Below are 16,855 nucleotides of genomic sequence, written 5' to 3'. Positions count from 1 at the left end.
CAACTTCGACCTATTCAGCGTCCGATTTTGCACGCTGAACGGTAAGTGGCTTGATCTCACCGAATCAGTAAACCGAGCTTGTCCCTCACAGCCACCGCATAGCCACTGCATAGCCGTTGCAATCATGTGGCTTATTACGGGGACACGTTGCTGGTTGGGGAAACGGCAAATTACGGGTAAGTTTACGAAACTATTACCCAGAATTATTCAGCACCTGACATGTCACACATCTGCCGCGTATTTGCGCCTCGCGTGGACGTACGCATCGACCAACAGAGCACAGTCTTCTGACATACATTGCGAACTCCACAAAGATAAACGAACATATCCGCAAAAGGTTCTATACGTCCGACAATCAACTAAGCAGGCTTGGATTCTTAGGCGTCCTAAGTGCTCTTTCGACACGACGATGCACTCGCAACAAACGGTCTCCTCGTTGTATTCCATCTACGGAAAGCTCGCCAACCACCCCGCTTCTTACGAAAGAAAAGCACTCTATAGATTCGGTCGCGTCCTTGTAAGTACTCATTCCTTATGGTTTAGGCTTGCCGACTTTAAAGTGCTCATAATACTAACGGATTACAGGGTGCTGGAACATATGGCATCGTCAAGGCCGCTACAGTCATTGAGAGTGGAGACCGAGTCGCTATCAAAGTTATCCTAAAGAAGAATGTCAAAGGGCATGAGTCAATGGTCCAAGATGAATTAGATTTACTTAGGCTCCTCCATCATCCTCATATTGTTGGGTTCAGGGACTGGTTTGAGTCGAAGGTGAATTTTGTTATTTACCGAGCAGTACTCATGATGCTAATGACGTTGAATAGGATAAATACTATATTGTTACTCAATTGTATGTCATATGCAAAGCATGAATATACATTCAAAATATCTAACTTTGATGTCAGGGCTACGGGCGGTGAATTGTTCGATAGGATTGTTGAGCGGGGCAAGGTTAGTAACTCCTCATTCCGTGATCCACTAGTTATCTAACGCTGGGCATTTAGTATACCGAGAAGGATGCCGTTAAAACTGTATCGGAAATTTTGGAGGCGGTCGACTACCTTCACAGCCAAAATATTGTTCACAGAGATCTCAAGCCGGAAAATCTACTTTACCTTAATCCAGAGAAAGATTCAGCACTCGTACTTGCTGATTTCGGTATTGCCAAGATGCTAGAGTCTAGCGACGAGGTACTTACGACAATGGCTGGGTCATTTGGTTATGCCGCACCTGAGGTTTTGATGCGTACGGGCCACGGCATGCCCTGCGATATCTGGAGTTTAGGTGTCATCACTTACACATTGCTTTGCGGTTATATTCCCTTCAGGAGTGAGACGGTAAACGAATTCCTAATTGAGGTCCGCGAGAACGGTGTCATTTTTCACGAGAAGTACTGGAAAGATATCTCCAAGGATGCGAAGGAATTTATCCTGTGTATGCTATGTGTCGATCCCGACCAGCGATATACGTCGAAGCAACTGCTCAAGCATCGATGGATCTCTGGAGAGACTGCGACTACCAAGGATTTATTGCCGGCTATCAAGGAAGGTTTCAATGCCAGATCGAAGTTAATTCAAGCTGTCGAGGTTATCAGGCTCGCTAATAGAATCAAAGCTCTTGGCCTTGAAGAGGATGATGAAGATATTGCATCCGATTTTTCGACCAACGAATACAAGAGCAGCGGTAATGGCGGTTTGGAAGTTCCAAAGACGGATTCTGACAGACGGAGAAGGTCGTTTGGTAGTAAGGGTAATGCTACCCTCGTGTTTCAGGAAGTAGTCCGAGCCGCCACGAGAGTTAGTAGCGCTAGCAAGGAAAATCCTAGTAATGAGGAATGACGGTGTGCCGTGATCTTTGTAATCGCACAACTATACCGTTGTGTGCTTGTGACATTTGAACAAGTTTTGTTATTGAGTTTTGTTTATTGTTTGGTTCGCATAATGCGACATGTTATACATAGCGCGAATGTTTCTTGACAATGCTACCGTATTCTGTGTATATTACCTATGCTTGTGGCGAATTAAATGTACAAGCAAATTAAATGTCTCTCAACGAAATAGACGGTCTTCTCTTAACAAAATTTTGTAAGTCTTCCGGCACTGCAACGGCCAGTACAAACCTCCTATCAGCATCCGTAATGACGGCGAAATCATGCCCAGTATCAAAAAACTTCTCAAGATCTTCTAGAGGTGTGTCGGGCGTAATCTTCTGAAACGGCTGCTTCTTGGGAAACTTACGCATGAACGATCGAACGGTAGCGGTGGCTAGACCAGGCTCAATATCACCATCTTTGGGACGTGGTGGGCTTGGCGAGTTGAATGTCTTTTGCAGCTGCTCTGCTGACAAGTAACCAAGAAGAGACCGCGATCGGGATGATATTACCGGAAGGTAAGAATAAGATCGCTCAAATGATAGTTCTAGAGCATGCTCGAGAGGGGTCTCAGGTGTGATCGAGAATGCTGGAGGAAGATCGAGATCCTCGACAGTGGACTGACGTAATACAATTAGACTGTTGCCTGAATCTAATACTAAATCATACTCACTCCGCGAAAATCATGCATTTTTTCACTATATGTACAGTTCATGTACGAACCACTAGAACTAAATCTCACATGCCTACTAGATTTTGTACGGGTGGGAAGCGCGTCGTATGAGATCATTATGCATCGCAACGTTTGTAGGATCACGATGGGCCCAAGTATGGTGACGCTGAGTCATGTTACTTATTGTGCCCAGTCGATGACTGTCCCTGGCGGGTCCAGAACAAAAATTGACTACATTAACGCGAGCACCACACATCGCTCGACCGTAACGAATTTAGGATTTTGCTATCCGAAATATAGCATATCAGGGAATCGTTAGACGTACGTGATTCTACTGACTTCGGAACTTGGAATATTTACTAATCGTATCATATTATTTCAGCAGTTACAACCGAGCCACATAGTAACTTATCGGCGGTCATAAGTATTTTATATATAAAATGCCAATTAAGCAGGTTCATTCCATTCCAGCGCATGTGGATCGGATATGGAATCTCGCACCGCATCCGACGCTTCCTCTGCTCGCGGCGGCGACTTCGGATAAGTCAGCGCAGATTTACTCTCTAAATACATACTTCCCAGTCGCACAGTTAGATGGTAATCATAAGCGTAGTATAAGGTCGGTATCATGGAAGCCAAAGTCAGGTAGTAACTCAGAAGTTGTTCTGGCAACTGCGAGCTTTGATGGGTCAGTGGGCATTTGGATACGCGACAGTGAGCGGTACACTCAAGAAGTTGGCAGTACTGGCGACAGCGGTAGTATCGGTCTAGAAGAATGGGAATTCGTTGCTTCTTTGGAAGGACACGAAAATGAGGTCAAGTGTGTCGATTGGTCGTGCGAGGGAACGCACTTAGCGTCCTGCTCCAGAGACAAAAGTGTTTGGATATGGGAAGGTGCGTACGAATCATCGACCATACGGCGTTAAATTACTGATTTTGTCTAGCTGATGAGGACAATGAGGAATTTGAGTGCTTAGCTGTCCTACAAGATCACACGCAGGACGTGAAGCACGTTGCATGGCATCCGAAGGAAGGCGTGAGTAGCTTCTACCTGGTCGTGGATAGCCTTATATTAACTAAGCTGTTAGTTACTTGCATCTGCATCCTACGATGACACTATACGATTGTGGCGAGAGGATGATGACGACTGGGTTTGCTCTGGAGAAATAATCGGTCATCGGTCAACAGTATGGTGCATAGATTTTGATAAAACGACTAGTGAAGGTGAAGCACGGCTCGTGTCTTGCTCCGCTGACGAAACTGTTCGAGTGTGGAGTCGGGAGTCGATGAGCAGCAATACTGCGCACCGGGACATTCCATCTACGTTTAGATCAGATCCCATATCAGAAAATTGGCAGCAGGAAGCTATTCTGCCGCAACGGCACAGTGGACCCATATACGCGGTTAGCTGGAGTGGGCGGAGTGGCCGGATAGCTTCTGTAGGCGCAGATGGTCTGCTGGTCGTCTATCAGGAAGTAAAGAGAGGTGAATGGGTAGTCATAGCAGAAGAAGAGGATGCCCACTCAGTTTTCGAGATCAATACCGCTGTTTGGAGCAGGAAGTGGAAATCTACGGCGTCACATGGACAGGAAGGCGACGCAGAAAAAGGTGAACCTAAACCAGAGGAAGAAGAAATTATCATAACTGGCGGAGATGACGGAAATATTAACATTTGGGAAGTAACATTTCAAAAGTAGAGATTCTCCCACAACTACTAAATTTTGGAATATTAAATAACATTTACTTTGCATGGAAAGGGGCTATGTCATTTTGCATTGGTACTTTACAGAGTTACCAATTTTGTTTTTCATGACCTGAACTTTGTATTGTACACTATTATTGATAAGAGCTTTTGGTACAAAATTTCGGTGAGTATACAAGTATACATAGTTATCTGTAAAATAGTTCTAATGTAACATATCCTAAACTTACAATAACTGGACTACTTTTTCGATTTCTTCCTGGGAGGCTCTTCCTCTTCCTCTTCTTCTTCCTCTTCTTCTTCCTCCTCTTCTTCCTCTTCTGTGGAATGTTAGTCAGCTCTCACAAACGTTGGACACTCGAGATTGCAAATATACCTTCGAGATCGATCTCTTCGTCTTCATCATTCTCATCCTCTTCTTCAACCGCCTCAGCTGTAACGTAGATTAGCCACTAAACTATCACGTACAAGATGAGAATCCACATACTGAAGAGCTTTACAGCATTTGGATATAGCTCATCAGCAATCAAGATTGCGACTTCATGAGCCTGGGTAAAGACATCCTTTTTACGCTCGTCATCACTATTCTCCCAATCGAAAAAGGTGAAGAAGCTAGGAGGTGAGCCAGCCGGTGTATCGGTGAGATCCTGATCTTTCTTCCACTTAATGTCAACCTTCGAGGACTTGTATTTGATCCGGCCCGCCTCAGTGATATCCTCGCTATCTTCCTCCTCATTGTCGTTCTGTTTATCGATATATGTGAAGGTCTTCGAAATGTTGTTGTCTTCAAGGAATGGATTCTCCTTAAACCTGAAAGTAAGAGTGAAAGTCCTTGGATCAGTCTCTTCCCTATCAACTTCAATTGAAGAAATATATTCAAATAGCTAAGTCCAACTTAATATAATGTATTAAACAGGATCCCAATAACTTTTCATACCTCTGCATCCTGAGGCGTAATATACTGATCAATATCATCGCCCATCTGCTCGAGAGCTATGCCCCAGAACTTCTCGATCTTAGACACAATCGCTTTTCTTCGTTCATAGAGCGGCATGAGCTTCTCTGTAGAATATCTTACTAATAATTCAACGTTAGAAATTATATCGCAAACTGCAGTCTACCCAATAACTTGCATATTTCCAGTTCAGCCTTTTCGAAGTCGCGCTCAAGGTTAGACAGGTCTTTGTAAGCCTGTTGTGTACTATATTAAACAAACTCGCGTTAGCCAATTCACCACGAGCTCGGATCCACCATATTCTCATCTTAGCGACATTAATACACTTACGGTAATGATCCGTCAGCCATTATGCTAGATTATTGCCCGGACGAGAAACTGCAATTGAAAGTAAGATGGATCGGCGATAACTGTATCGATCACAGTGCAAAATTTAGGACGCGTCAAATGGCGACTCGAGCATGACGCGTTTCTTACAGGGTTAGGTCAACTTGCGACGTCCATGCGCCACAGCTTTTAGCTTGTTCTTGCATGTACATCAGGGAGACGTATAACTTTTAAATTTAATAAAGTGACTGATTGCTCTTCCTCGAGCCAGGACCGGAAATTCGAACGGACTTCGGTTATTGTCGAGTAAGTCCCGGAAATTGAGGACAATCTCAACAAGAAATATTTGAGAAAAAATGTTTGCATAAAAATGAGATGGTTGTAAAAACGCGACAATTAGTAATTTGCCTGTGGCAAGGTCAACTCTTTTAAAGATTACTTCAAAAGCCCTAACCCGTAGTTAAGACGGGTGAATTTTATGTTTTGCTGATTAACGCAACCGGCTAGCGATAAAGAGAGCTGTGACTGCTAACTCCGTCCCGGCCAAGATTTACGTATCTTCGAACACTTGATATATCTCTCTGACGGGTTATTGTCTGGAGATTGTCAACTGTCCGGGATAAAAAAAAACCATCTAATTGGAAGGACTGGTAGTAAGTAAGTGCTTATTGTTATTGATACCGAGCATGTGGTGATAAGGCACGGGTTAATTCATATTAGCACAGTAAAGTGAGGAGATTCGCGTATCTACTTGGAATTGGGAAACTAGCATAGGCAGCAGTTTACTAGAAATGTCTTCAGTAGATCCAGAGCCTCTGGCATCAACCTCGCTGTCGCCTGAGCAGGAGATTGCCGAAGCTAGATTAGAAAAGATTAATCTTCCGCAAGCAACGCCACGAGCCATTGCAGTCGGTTTATGTATCGGGTAGGAATATGTTTTCTATACACGTAAATATCAGTACTAATCGCGTATAGCTCAATTGTTCTATTCTCAAATTTTCAGTTTGGACTGCAGACAGGATGGATTTCCATGATGAGCTTGCCTTCTGCGCTACTGGCTTTTGCGGCATTTAAAACATTCAATAAGTATCTGACATACCCTTTCACCGATGTCGAAAATGTGAGTTTATTTGAACGAAAATTGGGCGTAAAGTTGCTTACTAGTTGACATTAGGTGTTCGTTCAAAGGTACGAAATCGATGGTTGTGACGGGACCGCGTTATTAACATTACTATCATAGTGTCGCAGTCGCAGTGGGAACTGGCCCTTTGGGATTTGGTCTGGTGGGGATTATTCCTGCATTAGAGAAGTTTCTCGCCCCGGAGGAAGGAGGTCCGGTTAGTCTCTCCAGTCTACAGATCTTGATTTGGAGTGCTGGCATCGCTTTTTTCGGCGTCTTTTTTGCCATTCCTGTAAGTTTTTTATATCTCTCAATAATATCTTAGCATCTGACAATATACTAGCTTCGAAAACAAGTCATAGTCAAGGAGAAGCTTCGCTTCCCTTCGGGAAGTGCAACTGCAACTATGATCAGTGTCCTTCATGAGAAACCTGACGTGGCGGTCACAGCTACAGAACTGGTTGACCAGCAGTCGACGCTTGCAGATGACAATGAGGAGACAGATGTGGATAAGCAAGATGTAGGCGCATACGGTCGGAATATCCACAATCTGCTGTTGTCATTCAACATATCGGCGGGGTACACTATTGCCGCTTATTTTATCCCTTTTCTGCGTAACCTACCTATTTTTGGTACGAATTTGGCGAAGAACTGGCTATGGACGTTTCAGCCGTCTCCGGCTTACGTTGGTCAAGGTATAATCATGGGACTCCCCACTGTGAGCTCGATGCTTCTAGGCGCTTTCCTTGGATGGGGTATTCTTGCACCAATGGCCACTAAGCTGGGTTGGGCTCCAGGTCCCATAGATGACTGGAAGACTGGTGGTCAGGGGTGGATTTTGTGGATCAGTTTGGCTATTATGGTAGTTGACAGCGTCATTTCGTTTTCAGTCGTCGTCGGTCGAAGTTTATACAGATCATTTGGCAACAAGCGTGTTCGTTACGCAAGCGTTCCTGCAAATCAGACCGATGAATTGCCGCCAGGACTTAATAGTTCTGAGACTCGGCTAGAGGAGGCGGACGAATGCCTAGATGAAGACGACATGGTTGATGATGAGGACGACGCATCGCCCGAGCATCTTGTGTCCCAGAAGAATACCATTGTCGGAATAATTAGCACTACACTGCTTTGCATCGTTGCCATTAAGATCGTATTCCCAAATGTTCCGCTTTACGCTATTGTGGCTGCTATTTTGATCGCATTTGTTTTGTCTATTCTCGGCGTTCGTGCCTTGGGAGAGACTGATTTGAACCCCGTGAGCGGTATCGGCAAAATCTCTCAGCTCTTGTTTGCCGTTATTGTACCTCGAAGTAATCCTGCGGCTGTTTTGATCAACTTGATTGCAGGTGGTGTTGCCGAAGCTGGAGCGCAACAAGCGGGTGATCTCATGCAAGATCTAAAGACTGGCCACGTTCTTGGTGCCTCTCCGAAAGCTCAGTTCTATGCGCAGGTTATTGGAACGGCTTGGTCGGTTCTTCTTTCTACCGTTGTTTACCGATTGTATAACGCTGTTTACGAAATCCCCGGAGCGGTATTCCGAATTCCAACGGCTGTCGTCTGGATTGATTGTTCCCGTCTCGTAACTGGAGCCGGCTTGCCACCAAACGCTCAATACTTCGCATTGCTCTTCGGGATAATCTTTGGAGCGTTTTCAATTACAAAGGCATTGTATGGCAATAGAAAATGGGCGGTATACATCCCTTCCGGTGTCGCAGTTGGCGTTGGGATTTATAATTCGCCATCATTTACTCTGGCGCGATTTGTTGGTGGTCTTGCGGCGTGGTACTTGAGTAGAAAGACCGGTTTCCAGACCGAATCCGTGGCGCTTGTAATCAGTGCTAGTGGTTTAGTTTTGGTATGATTACTTCAGAACGGGTAGAAGAGCGAATGGCTAACTGATTACGATATAGGGAGAGGGTCTGTTCAGTGTTGTGACCATGATCATGACGAGTTTGCATATTCCTCATTTCTAAACGAATAGAGGCGACTATTAGTGCTGCATTTTTGATAAAGGTTAGAAAGGAAACAATATATGTGAATATAAAATGTCGTTGTATTATATGTGAAAGACAGGGTTGGTTTGTGTTTGGCCGGTTGGGTAGGTGGCAGAAGTTTGTAATTCCATTAATTTTGTTAGTCTTGAATTTATACTCTATATATATATATATAAGTTATGTTATAACGTTATAGAGTAAGTTTTATATATAATGGACTATTTGCGACGATTTGGTGTTTTGGTACTTTAGATTTAAAATCTATGTTTTCAATTTCTAATTTTGTAAGTCATAATGTTATAACTTCCATTTCTATTTGTTTCTTAGGTGCTATGGCTAAAAGTATACATATATATCGTTGTTCTTCTGCGCGCAACGTGCAGCGCTTGGAATTTCGTTATGTGATTGTTACTTCTCGATTACAACAGGTAGTTCCAACGTTCCAGGAGGACGAGTAGAAAGCTTCCGCGCTTAAACACAGCGGGGCATTGTATAGGATAGGTCTGAGAACGGTAAAATTCGAAGTGGGTCATATTCTCGCAGCGACAATGTTTGAAAAGTTACGACGCATATATATCCCTATTGCGTGCCAAAAACGGGATATCGAATTCAAGACTTAAGTCATGTCGATCAACAGCACATATTTCATATTTGTCCGATCATCTAATGTTTGGGAATTCGATATTCTTATATAACCGTTAAGCCGATGCAATGTTACAGCCGCTACGTATCGACTTAGTGAGGATATCGCTCTATCGAAATGGATTTTCCAACTTTTATTATCGCGGATTTTTATCGTCTTACGGTGAATCGTTTTAGCGAGGTTCTACTGTACCTATGGTATGTGACTCGTCCAATATTACTCTACCGGGTCCTTGCCATTTTTGCGATGTACTGCATAGAAGACAATACTGACAGTCTGCCCGTCAGTTAATTGGACGCGATGGCAATTCATCTCGCACCTACTGTGGACTACTTGTGGACTACTTGAGTTGAAGAGGGTCTGAAATGACAAATCCAGCGTGTTAAAAACGAAGAAAGGCCAGTAGGAGATTATGCCAATAAATTGGATAACTACTTTACAAGCTCCTAATTCATACGTCAGCATTCTGTTCTCTACTGCATCATCCGATCGGTTCTCGTTTTAGATTCTACACGTTGTGATGTTGCTCATTCGTCTTAATCTAAGTTCAATAACTACCCTAAAGTACAATCAAGAGTCGATATGTTATACATTACAAAACCATCGGCGCCCAATCTGATGACATTTCAACATCAGAATCGAAGTATGCATCCGTTTCATCTTCGTCGTCATTGTTATCGTCGCTTATCTCATCGTCGTCATTATCTTCCTCAGCATCATCGTCTTCGTCTTCGTCTTCGTCGTCGTCATCTTCATCCCCAAACCTTTCTCTATAGTGCTCCATTCGACTCTCGGTGTCAGAGTCCTCTAAATCTTGGCAGCTTTCAGCAGGTTCGATCACAATCAGGCACGAATCTTCATCATCCTTGAATTTCTCTCTCCACAGCTCGATAACCCTAGGGCTCGGACCAAAAGGCGTTCGTACTAAAAGTATATCTTTGCGCGCCAGGTTTTCGAGGTTGTAACCAAACATCAGACGATTCATGTCCCAGTCTAAATCATAAAGTCAGGGTCTGTACTCGCGATTATCTGCTATAGATATCACTCACGATCATGAAGATGAAAGCTTGCCAGCTTGGGCATCCTTCTCGTGGCAGCTAAACTTGCGGCGACAAAGAGTGCGTCCAGCTTGCTAGTGCTGCACGAGAAAGGCTGATATTCGTAATCCAGCTCCATATACTTATGTCCAAAAGGATCGACGCTGTCAAATCGTACGTCAATATGTGTTAAATTCGTCCATATTGGCGTATCTGCGTTCTCATTGACCATGTCGTCAACAGACGCATGAGAGCTGCAGCCGTCCGAGGCTTCAAAAAATGTGCCTGCAGGCTGCGGCCAGAACAATTCCTCTGAGATTCTTCCTTCAAGCCGAAGACTTTGCAGAGTAGTAGATAGCATCCGTAAAGCACGAGAAAGCCTATCGCCTTGGCCACCTCTATAGTACTGGCTTTCGTATATATCATGATAGCCACCAGCGTAAAATTCTCGGGGTCCAAAATACAGTGTCAAGTGCGTGATATGCTTAGGAAACGTGGCCAGAAATTTCAATACATCTAGATACACTTAGTTGCAACAGTTCACCATAGCCCGACAAACAGTAAGTGTTACCTGGATACAATAGCCTATATGCTTCCGCAGATTTCTCAAAAAGGAGAAATTGTAATATTACATCTGTGCTATTCTCAAAATAGGACATAGCTTCCTGAATGAAGCTCGGTGTGAGATAGGCTCCGTGATTGGTAGTGTCTTCCAGCCGCAATTGCACCGGTTTCTTAACTTTTCGCAGGTTTTGAATTCTCATCATGGAGAAAAATCCGTGGTATATCTTGTCTCTTTTGATCAACGTTAATTCATTATCCGGATCACGGTATTGATTGACTGTTACGAAGCTAACTCTAACTTTGTCACTAGATTCGCTCAGCTCGATAATATCCAGCATTAGATTCCAGCCGCGCTCAAAATTCACTCGTAGTTGTGTGTTAGAAGTATCACATATCGTCTGGATGGCATGAAACGTCCAATCTATTCTCTTCACATGTTTGGCCAAATGCGATTGCCGCATGAATATCTCTGACATTGCCAGTCGAGAATCAAACCGGCTATTATGGCCAGAGTCATCATTGGTGTCCGTGACATCAATTATGCAGCTTCGAAATAAATGAGCCTGCACAATTTCACGATAAGTTTTGCAAACTAATGCGAAGTTGAGATCGAAGTTTGAGTCGTATCGACCCCACCTATCGAGAACTTCCTTTAAGCCTGCATATTCAAATATCTTTCGGTGAACCTCAATTGGAAGTGATGTAAAGCCTACCATATCCAGACTCAGGTTACAGGTTCCTGTGTTACTGCGTATAGCATATGATCAATGATTGACCACGGTGTCATGCCATTATTGTACTACTTCGCTCATCATGATCTGACATGCCTAGTTTGTCGTAAATCGACTGTGATCAGATAGTTCAAATTGCTACATGATGACGCCGCACAGTATTTTAACCCTCAAAGTGTGCATGAATGCATGATCTCTGAACTCCTTGGGCAAGGGTTAGACGTAAACACAAATGACTGCTTCACTTGTTTACATTTCACTTTATATGAGTCCACAGAGAAGTAACATTCTGTGGGATTTTTCATTGCAATGACAGCCCTGTCAATTAGTTTGCCAGATCAACGCTATGATGTTCAATTATTGCAGAAGCATAGGTCGCGGCTAAGTCCATCAATTCTGTTGTTAATCGCGTGGACATCCTCCCTATTAATGCTGCATTTCGTTTTGAAAATTATTGCTTGGCGCGTGATAAAGTGGACTGTTTACGTATTTTTGACGAGACATCCACTTCCTACGACTTTGGATATTGTACTTAGCAAGGCAATGATTGCAGATACCTATGAGATGGAGCTTCCAAATAATGGTAGGCTGATACTACAGGTGGCTGCGCATATTGCAAGCGTTTGGTATTGCGACCATTGTCTTTCAAAGGCAGAGCGTCAAATTGTTCATTCTCTCCGCTACCGCGGAGATGCAGGGCCGAGATGGCGACGCGCCTGGAAACTAGCTGCATTCATACTCGCCGCCGCTCTTGGAGTGTTTTGCCTAGGCTCCGTCTTGGGCTGGGCAACAAATGACTTTGTCCTCTGGTCAGCCGTTCCTACGATTGCAAGGGCGCGACCTTTCTCCTTTATTCGGGACCGGAATATGCTGTTTTTCTTCGGCAAATTAAAATTTAACGGAATATTGTCCTACCTTGAGTCATTTGTAACTCCCAGTACTGCTACATCGGCTTCTTCACTTTTTGCGCTGATGGTGTTGTTTCTTGAATTTCATACACACGTTCTGACGATATTTGTGCTTACGCCATTGTCGAGCTCCCTGGCTGCCGGAATAAGTGTAATGCAGGACGCAATCTATTCGCTGTATTGCTGGAGTATGCCGTTTATCATGCGTTTCCGGGCTGAGCATGGAATTAATGCGTGTGAACTTGGTTGGAAGATCTCCATTCAATTAGGCCATGGTTTGTCTTTATCACAGTCTTTCGTGAGTGCTTCATTGGTTTATATTCTATACTAAGATGACATATAGGACGTGTCTATTCAGTGGATATTCGTCGCAGGAGCTTGAGTACTGACAACCCGACGACTCCGATCTCACCGTCAATGAATCTGAAGCCATCAACCAGTATATTTCGGCGTCACAAACTGAGATTATTGAAGGAGAATGTCAGAGGTACTGGATTGCTGTCTAGCCAGAACAGTAATAAGGAGGATTCGAGACATGGGTCTGCAGACTCCAAATTAGACCAGTGGGAAAAAGGTTTAAGTGATTGCTTGGCCACGCGTCATCAGGGGATGGTCTTGTCAGATCTAATTGGTTCATATTCGGATATTGAAAGAGAAATTGCTACTCGTCATCATAGCACGATGCTAGCTGAAAATCGTCACATCTATAGGACTAGCAGCAACTCTGGGGGCGCACAAAGCTTAATTGCTATTTTTCAGGGACATACAAGTGCCACTTTTAATGATGCTGAGACCACGGAAGTATCTGTCAGAAGTCCAACAGATCCGTCTTCATCGGACTCATTTACTCAATACATACAAATTAACATAGTGCCAAATAAGCAGTCATCATCATTGCCCATCATCAGATGGCCCAGGACAGCAGAAAGTGCATCACCATTTAAGTCGCGTTCTATGTCAGTGTCTAAGTTCCGCTATGTATCCAATCCAAAGTTCTCGTTACCGGAATCGCCGATAAAGAAGAAGAGAAGTATCAGTGCGATATCTGTTAACATTTTATCATCAAAAGTGGCCACGCATTCAGCCAAGGTTACCAGAGCCGTCGAAAACTGCGTATAGAAGCTCGAGATGATTATATGGACGGGTCACTGACAATTGGTCCGTTCGGATCGCGTAATAGGGAGAGTGTCACTGTATGACCGTAAGGCGAACAATGTATAGACGGATGCATGATTTTTATGGCCATTCGTGGGAATAACTGAGATATATATGGTTATCATGTACATTTTTAAATGTATGAATAACACATGGATACTGTACAGAGGACCCTTCTACTGGGATAGACAAGTAGTTTAAATTGGCTTTTCTCAGATGATGGCTCAATCTTCATTGGCGTCTTCACGGGGTGAACTTGTTTATCAAGGCTTCCGACCTGTAGTGGTGGTTGGGACATGAAGACAAACTCGGGCTGTATGTGAGATGCCGCAACTTTGGCAGAACAAGATTGCCACTTGATATAATACTTGTGTGCCAAGTCGTCTAGTGGGAGACGCCATCAATATGTTTTCATAGTCGGATCTGTCCATCGCTACCTCTGGATCGCCACGGTCGGCGATAATATATATCTGGGCATTTGCTCTGTTCCCGAGGTCTAGTTTAACAAGGTGAAGAGGCTCGCTCACCTTGTGTCAGTCGCGCGTAGCGTGGTGTAAGATCGTGTATAGCTGCATCTCACAAGAATGCGGAGTTAGCCTACAATATGCTGATAAAATTTTTGCAGGAGGAATTAGTAGGTGATATTGCCAAGGAGATTCATAGGAAAATTTATTCATTATTCCGTTCACACATACGAGGAGTGAATACGGCAAATCGCAACAAGGATTAAATTCATGCCTCTAGCATCAGGACCTATCTAGTCAATTTCAAATATTCATCAGACTTCCAAGTCGAAAAAAAAAATTATCTTTTTCTATGAAAATATCAAGTCTAATTGATTCAAATATCCAAACAATAACAGATACCATAGTACAGTACAAGGTCCACCAACTTTGGTGCTAATTAACGTCGAATTACAAGCTTTTATCATCCCATTTTATAGTCTACGTCAATGTCTTTCGTAGCAACGGCTATCTATCATTTTTATACCGTTAAGTCAAACCGTTTAACTCAAGAACTCCTTTGCTATAACCTCGGCAAATAACTTAACACCCTCAATCAACTTGTCCTGAGGCACAGTAGCGAAAGTACCTCTAAAGAACACGCTAACCTCCTCGTCATCAGCCGGCTTCACGGTCTCATCGACAGGATCCTGATCGGCTCTGAACCATGATCCAGGAATGAACAAGATGCCGTGTTCGATCGCCGCCTCGTAGATCCGGTTCTCAAGTTGCAGGGGAGTCAATTGTCCGTACAACGGATGCTTGCGGGCGTCCAGCTTAAGCCAGAAGAACATGCCGGCAGTGGGTTCCTTCCACTCAACGACTTCTGTAAGACCCGCTGGAGCGTGCGCCGACGGTTGGACAAAGAACTTGTCGAGTGCGTCCAAACAGACGTTGCGGCGGTGGGTGTATTCCTTGCGCAGTTCAATTAGCCAGTCAAGATAGCCATTTTGACCCCACTTGGAAAGAAGAGAGTAGACGATGGCTTGCGAGAACCCGGCAGGAGTCTGGATCGAGACTTCGTTCTGGCGAGTAAGACGCTCAATGAAAGGATCCTGCGCGACAATCCACCCAAGACGAGTACCGGGAGCCATGACTTTAGAGAAAGAATCGAGGCGGAGGACACGACCGTCGACGTCAAGAGATAGGTACGAGGTGACCAGCTTCGACAAGAATTTGTTATATTTCTCGGGTTCCTGCTCGGCGGTCGGCGGGGAGGGGAGCTTGGTCGCCGAAGTGCCCGGAGCATAAGCATCCATCTGAAGGAAGTAATATGGCTCATCCTCAACAATGATGATATCGTGCTTGGAGAGGACGTCGTAGACGGCCTTGCGACGCTCGGGAGAAAGGGTACCTCCAGTCGGATTCTGCCCCGTACTACGGATCGAGTCAACACCTTGCAAACAACCAATTACCATTATTGAAATAGTTTTACTTACGGAATGGTATAGAGAAGCTTGGGCTTGGAGCCCTGCCAGTTGGTAAGCTGCTCATCGAGTTTTTCTGCAAGGATACCCTCTAGGTCGACTTTAACGGGAACGGACCGAACACCCTGAGCATGCGCAGCCTCCATCGCGGATGAGAAGGTGTACTCCTCAGCCAAAATGGTATCGCCCCGGGATGTCAACAGCCTCAGAGCAGCATCCCAACCCTGCGTGTTACCGACCGTCATGAGACAACCCCAATTCGAGTAAGGCGGGTGATGAACTGTCGCAGTATGTTCGGAGATCCACTGCAGTAGCGGCTTGCAACCATCAGACTGACCGTACTGCATGGCTGTCGCAAGGGGAATCATACCAGGCTCCTGGTTTCGATTATATCTATCGACTTCGACCTCGACTATTGGAGCATTCGCAGAAAGCTCAGGGTCATTGTAGTCTGTGAATGGAGCCGCAGGAGCTGTCGCCGAGATAGTCTCAAAGGGGAAGTAAGCCGGAAGTGGAAGACCACCTCCCAAAGAGACGATTCGGGGGTCAATGGCGTACTTGAAAGCAGTCTTCAGAGGTGACGGACGACGAGCTACTGCTTCGGGAGAAAGATGGTGCCTCAGGTCCTTCGCCTTGGGCAACGTCGTTGCGTGGCTACCGGTTCCGTTAGTGGCCATTTGAGTATTTAGCCTGGACTATTATCTGGTGTGCGGGTATTTCAGGTAAATATAAGCTGAAATGTGGGGAAGATGATGTCGGCAAGAAAGTCGTCTTCGAAAAAAAATCGTCCTAAGTTTAGAGCGTGGCAGGCGGCTGTCCTGGCCCCAACTTTACTCTAAAGGTCGCCGAAGACGGAGTTTCGGCATCTCGAGTCATTCGGCTGGTCAGTTCTACCAGCTGTCGATGCCCAAAGTCATAATATCTCTCGAAACGAGCAGCAACGATAAATTATTACAGGATATTGTCGTAACGAATTTTTAGATGGGCTCCGACCGAACTAGCTGTACATGGCTTTAGTCTCGTAGGCTTAGCTGTGTGAAGGGTTCCTAAATTGCCATGACCCGTTCACGTCATACGTCCCCAGAACCCTCTAGTCCTCGCCCATCAGAAAGTCACAGCACGATGGGTCTTAATAGAGATTAACAATACTTATCCAAATTAATACGAAATACGAAAATATGAAAGTCAAATCATTTCCTTTAGTATATTCCACCCTATATTCTAACTCAGACTAGAACGTACCTCA

The 16,855-nt window shown here is 44.5% G+C and overlaps 8 protein-coding genes across 8 annotated transcripts; 4 read left to right on the top strand and 4 right to left on the bottom strand.

The window, feature by feature from the left end:
- Positions 1 to 279: 279 nt before the first annotated feature.
- V1513DRAFT_445037 (kinase-like domain-containing protein) lies at positions 280 to 2,054 on the top strand. Its single transcript, XM_066898055.1, has 5 exons — positions 280 to 517; positions 586 to 771; positions 825 to 850; positions 906 to 951; positions 1,005 to 2,054. The coding sequence occupies exons 1-5, from the start codon at positions 410 to 412 to the stop codon at positions 1,836 to 1,838; spliced, it is 1,200 nt and encodes a 399-aa protein (XP_066753521.1). The 5' UTR covers positions 280 to 409; the 3' UTR covers positions 1,839 to 2,054.
- Positions 1,915 to 2,613, bottom strand: V1513DRAFT_464487 (uncharacterized protein). The gene is made up of 2 exons (XM_066900001.1): positions 2,544 to 2,613; positions 1,915 to 2,490 (listed from the first exon to the last, which is right to left on the bottom strand). Exons 1-2 carry the CDS (start codon positions 2,583 to 2,585, stop codon positions 2,038 to 2,040), a joined length of 495 nt encoding a protein of 164 aa, XP_066753520.1. The 5' UTR covers positions 2,586 to 2,613; the 3' UTR covers positions 1,915 to 2,037.
- A 160-nt stretch (positions 2,614 to 2,773) lies between these two features.
- On the top strand, positions 2,774 to 4,474 carry V1513DRAFT_479313 (WD40-repeat-containing domain protein). The gene is made up of 4 exons (XM_066900301.1): positions 2,774 to 2,864; positions 2,926 to 3,437; positions 3,488 to 3,579; positions 3,632 to 4,474. Exons 2-4 carry the CDS (start codon positions 2,984 to 2,986, stop codon positions 4,238 to 4,240), a joined length of 1,155 nt encoding a protein of 384 aa, XP_066753519.1. The 5' UTR covers positions 2,774 to 2,864; positions 2,926 to 2,983; the 3' UTR covers positions 4,241 to 4,474.
- Positions 4,318 to 5,911, bottom strand: V1513DRAFT_445029 (uncharacterized protein). The gene is made up of 6 exons (XM_066898054.1): positions 5,531 to 5,911; positions 5,379 to 5,446; positions 5,183 to 5,322; positions 4,733 to 5,129; positions 4,622 to 4,678; positions 4,318 to 4,565 (listed from the first exon to the last, which is right to left on the bottom strand). The coding sequence occupies exons 1-6, from the start codon at positions 5,548 to 5,550 to the stop codon at positions 4,486 to 4,488; spliced, it is 762 nt and encodes a 253-aa protein (XP_066753518.1). The 5' UTR covers positions 5,551 to 5,911; the 3' UTR covers positions 4,318 to 4,485.
- Positions 5,912 to 6,318: 407 nt separating this feature from the next.
- Positions 6,319 to 8,620, top strand: V1513DRAFT_379433 (OPT oligopeptide transporter protein-domain-containing protein; the record flags this gene model as incomplete). Its single annotated transcript, XM_066895013.1, has 6 exons — positions 6,319 to 6,452; positions 6,503 to 6,647; positions 6,702 to 6,715; positions 6,768 to 6,939; positions 6,991 to 8,502; positions 8,558 to 8,620. The coding sequence occupies 6 exons, from the start codon at positions 6,319 to 6,321 to the stop codon at positions 8,618 to 8,620; spliced, it is 2,040 nt and encodes a 679-aa protein (XP_066753517.1).
- A 1,194-nt stretch (positions 8,621 to 9,814) lies between these two features.
- V1513DRAFT_484963 (uncharacterized protein) lies at positions 9,815 to 11,763 on the bottom strand. The gene is made up of 3 exons (XM_066900459.1): positions 10,893 to 11,763; positions 10,334 to 10,837; positions 9,815 to 10,277 (listed from the first exon to the last, which is right to left on the bottom strand). The coding sequence occupies exons 1-3, from the start codon at positions 11,599 to 11,601 to the stop codon at positions 9,877 to 9,879; spliced, it is 1,614 nt and encodes a 537-aa protein (XP_066753516.1). The 5' UTR covers positions 11,602 to 11,763; the 3' UTR covers positions 9,815 to 9,876.
- A 62-nt stretch (positions 11,764 to 11,825) lies between these two features.
- V1513DRAFT_69111 (uncharacterized protein) lies at positions 11,826 to 13,793 on the top strand. Its single transcript, XM_066900586.1, has 2 exons — positions 11,826 to 12,799; positions 12,868 to 13,793. Exons 1-2 carry the CDS (start codon positions 11,926 to 11,928, stop codon positions 13,641 to 13,643), a joined length of 1,650 nt encoding a protein of 549 aa, XP_066753515.1. The 5' UTR covers positions 11,826 to 11,925; the 3' UTR covers positions 13,644 to 13,793.
- Positions 13,794 to 14,318: 525 nt separating this feature from the next.
- Positions 14,319 to 16,380, bottom strand: V1513DRAFT_445014 (pyridoxal phosphate-dependent transferase). Its single transcript, XM_066898053.1, has 2 exons — positions 15,622 to 16,380; positions 14,319 to 15,559 (listed from the first exon to the last, which is right to left on the bottom strand). Exons 1-2 carry the CDS (start codon positions 16,284 to 16,286, stop codon positions 14,686 to 14,688), a joined length of 1,539 nt encoding a protein of 512 aa, XP_066753514.1. The 5' UTR covers positions 16,287 to 16,380; the 3' UTR covers positions 14,319 to 14,685.
- Between the last annotated feature and the right edge of the window lie 475 nt (positions 16,381 to 16,855).

Source organism: Lipomyces chichibuensis (genome assembly GCF_038497645.1).
Source record: "Lipomyces chichibuensis strain CBS 12929 unplaced genomic scaffold V1513scaffold_16, whole genome shotgun sequence".
Lineage (NCBI taxonomy): Eukaryota > Fungi > Ascomycota > Lipomycetes > Lipomycetales > Lipomycetaceae > Lipomyces > Lipomyces chichibuensis.
The sequence above is the reverse complement of the archived record's forward strand: the minus strand, read 5'-3'. Positions and strand labels throughout refer to the sequence as shown.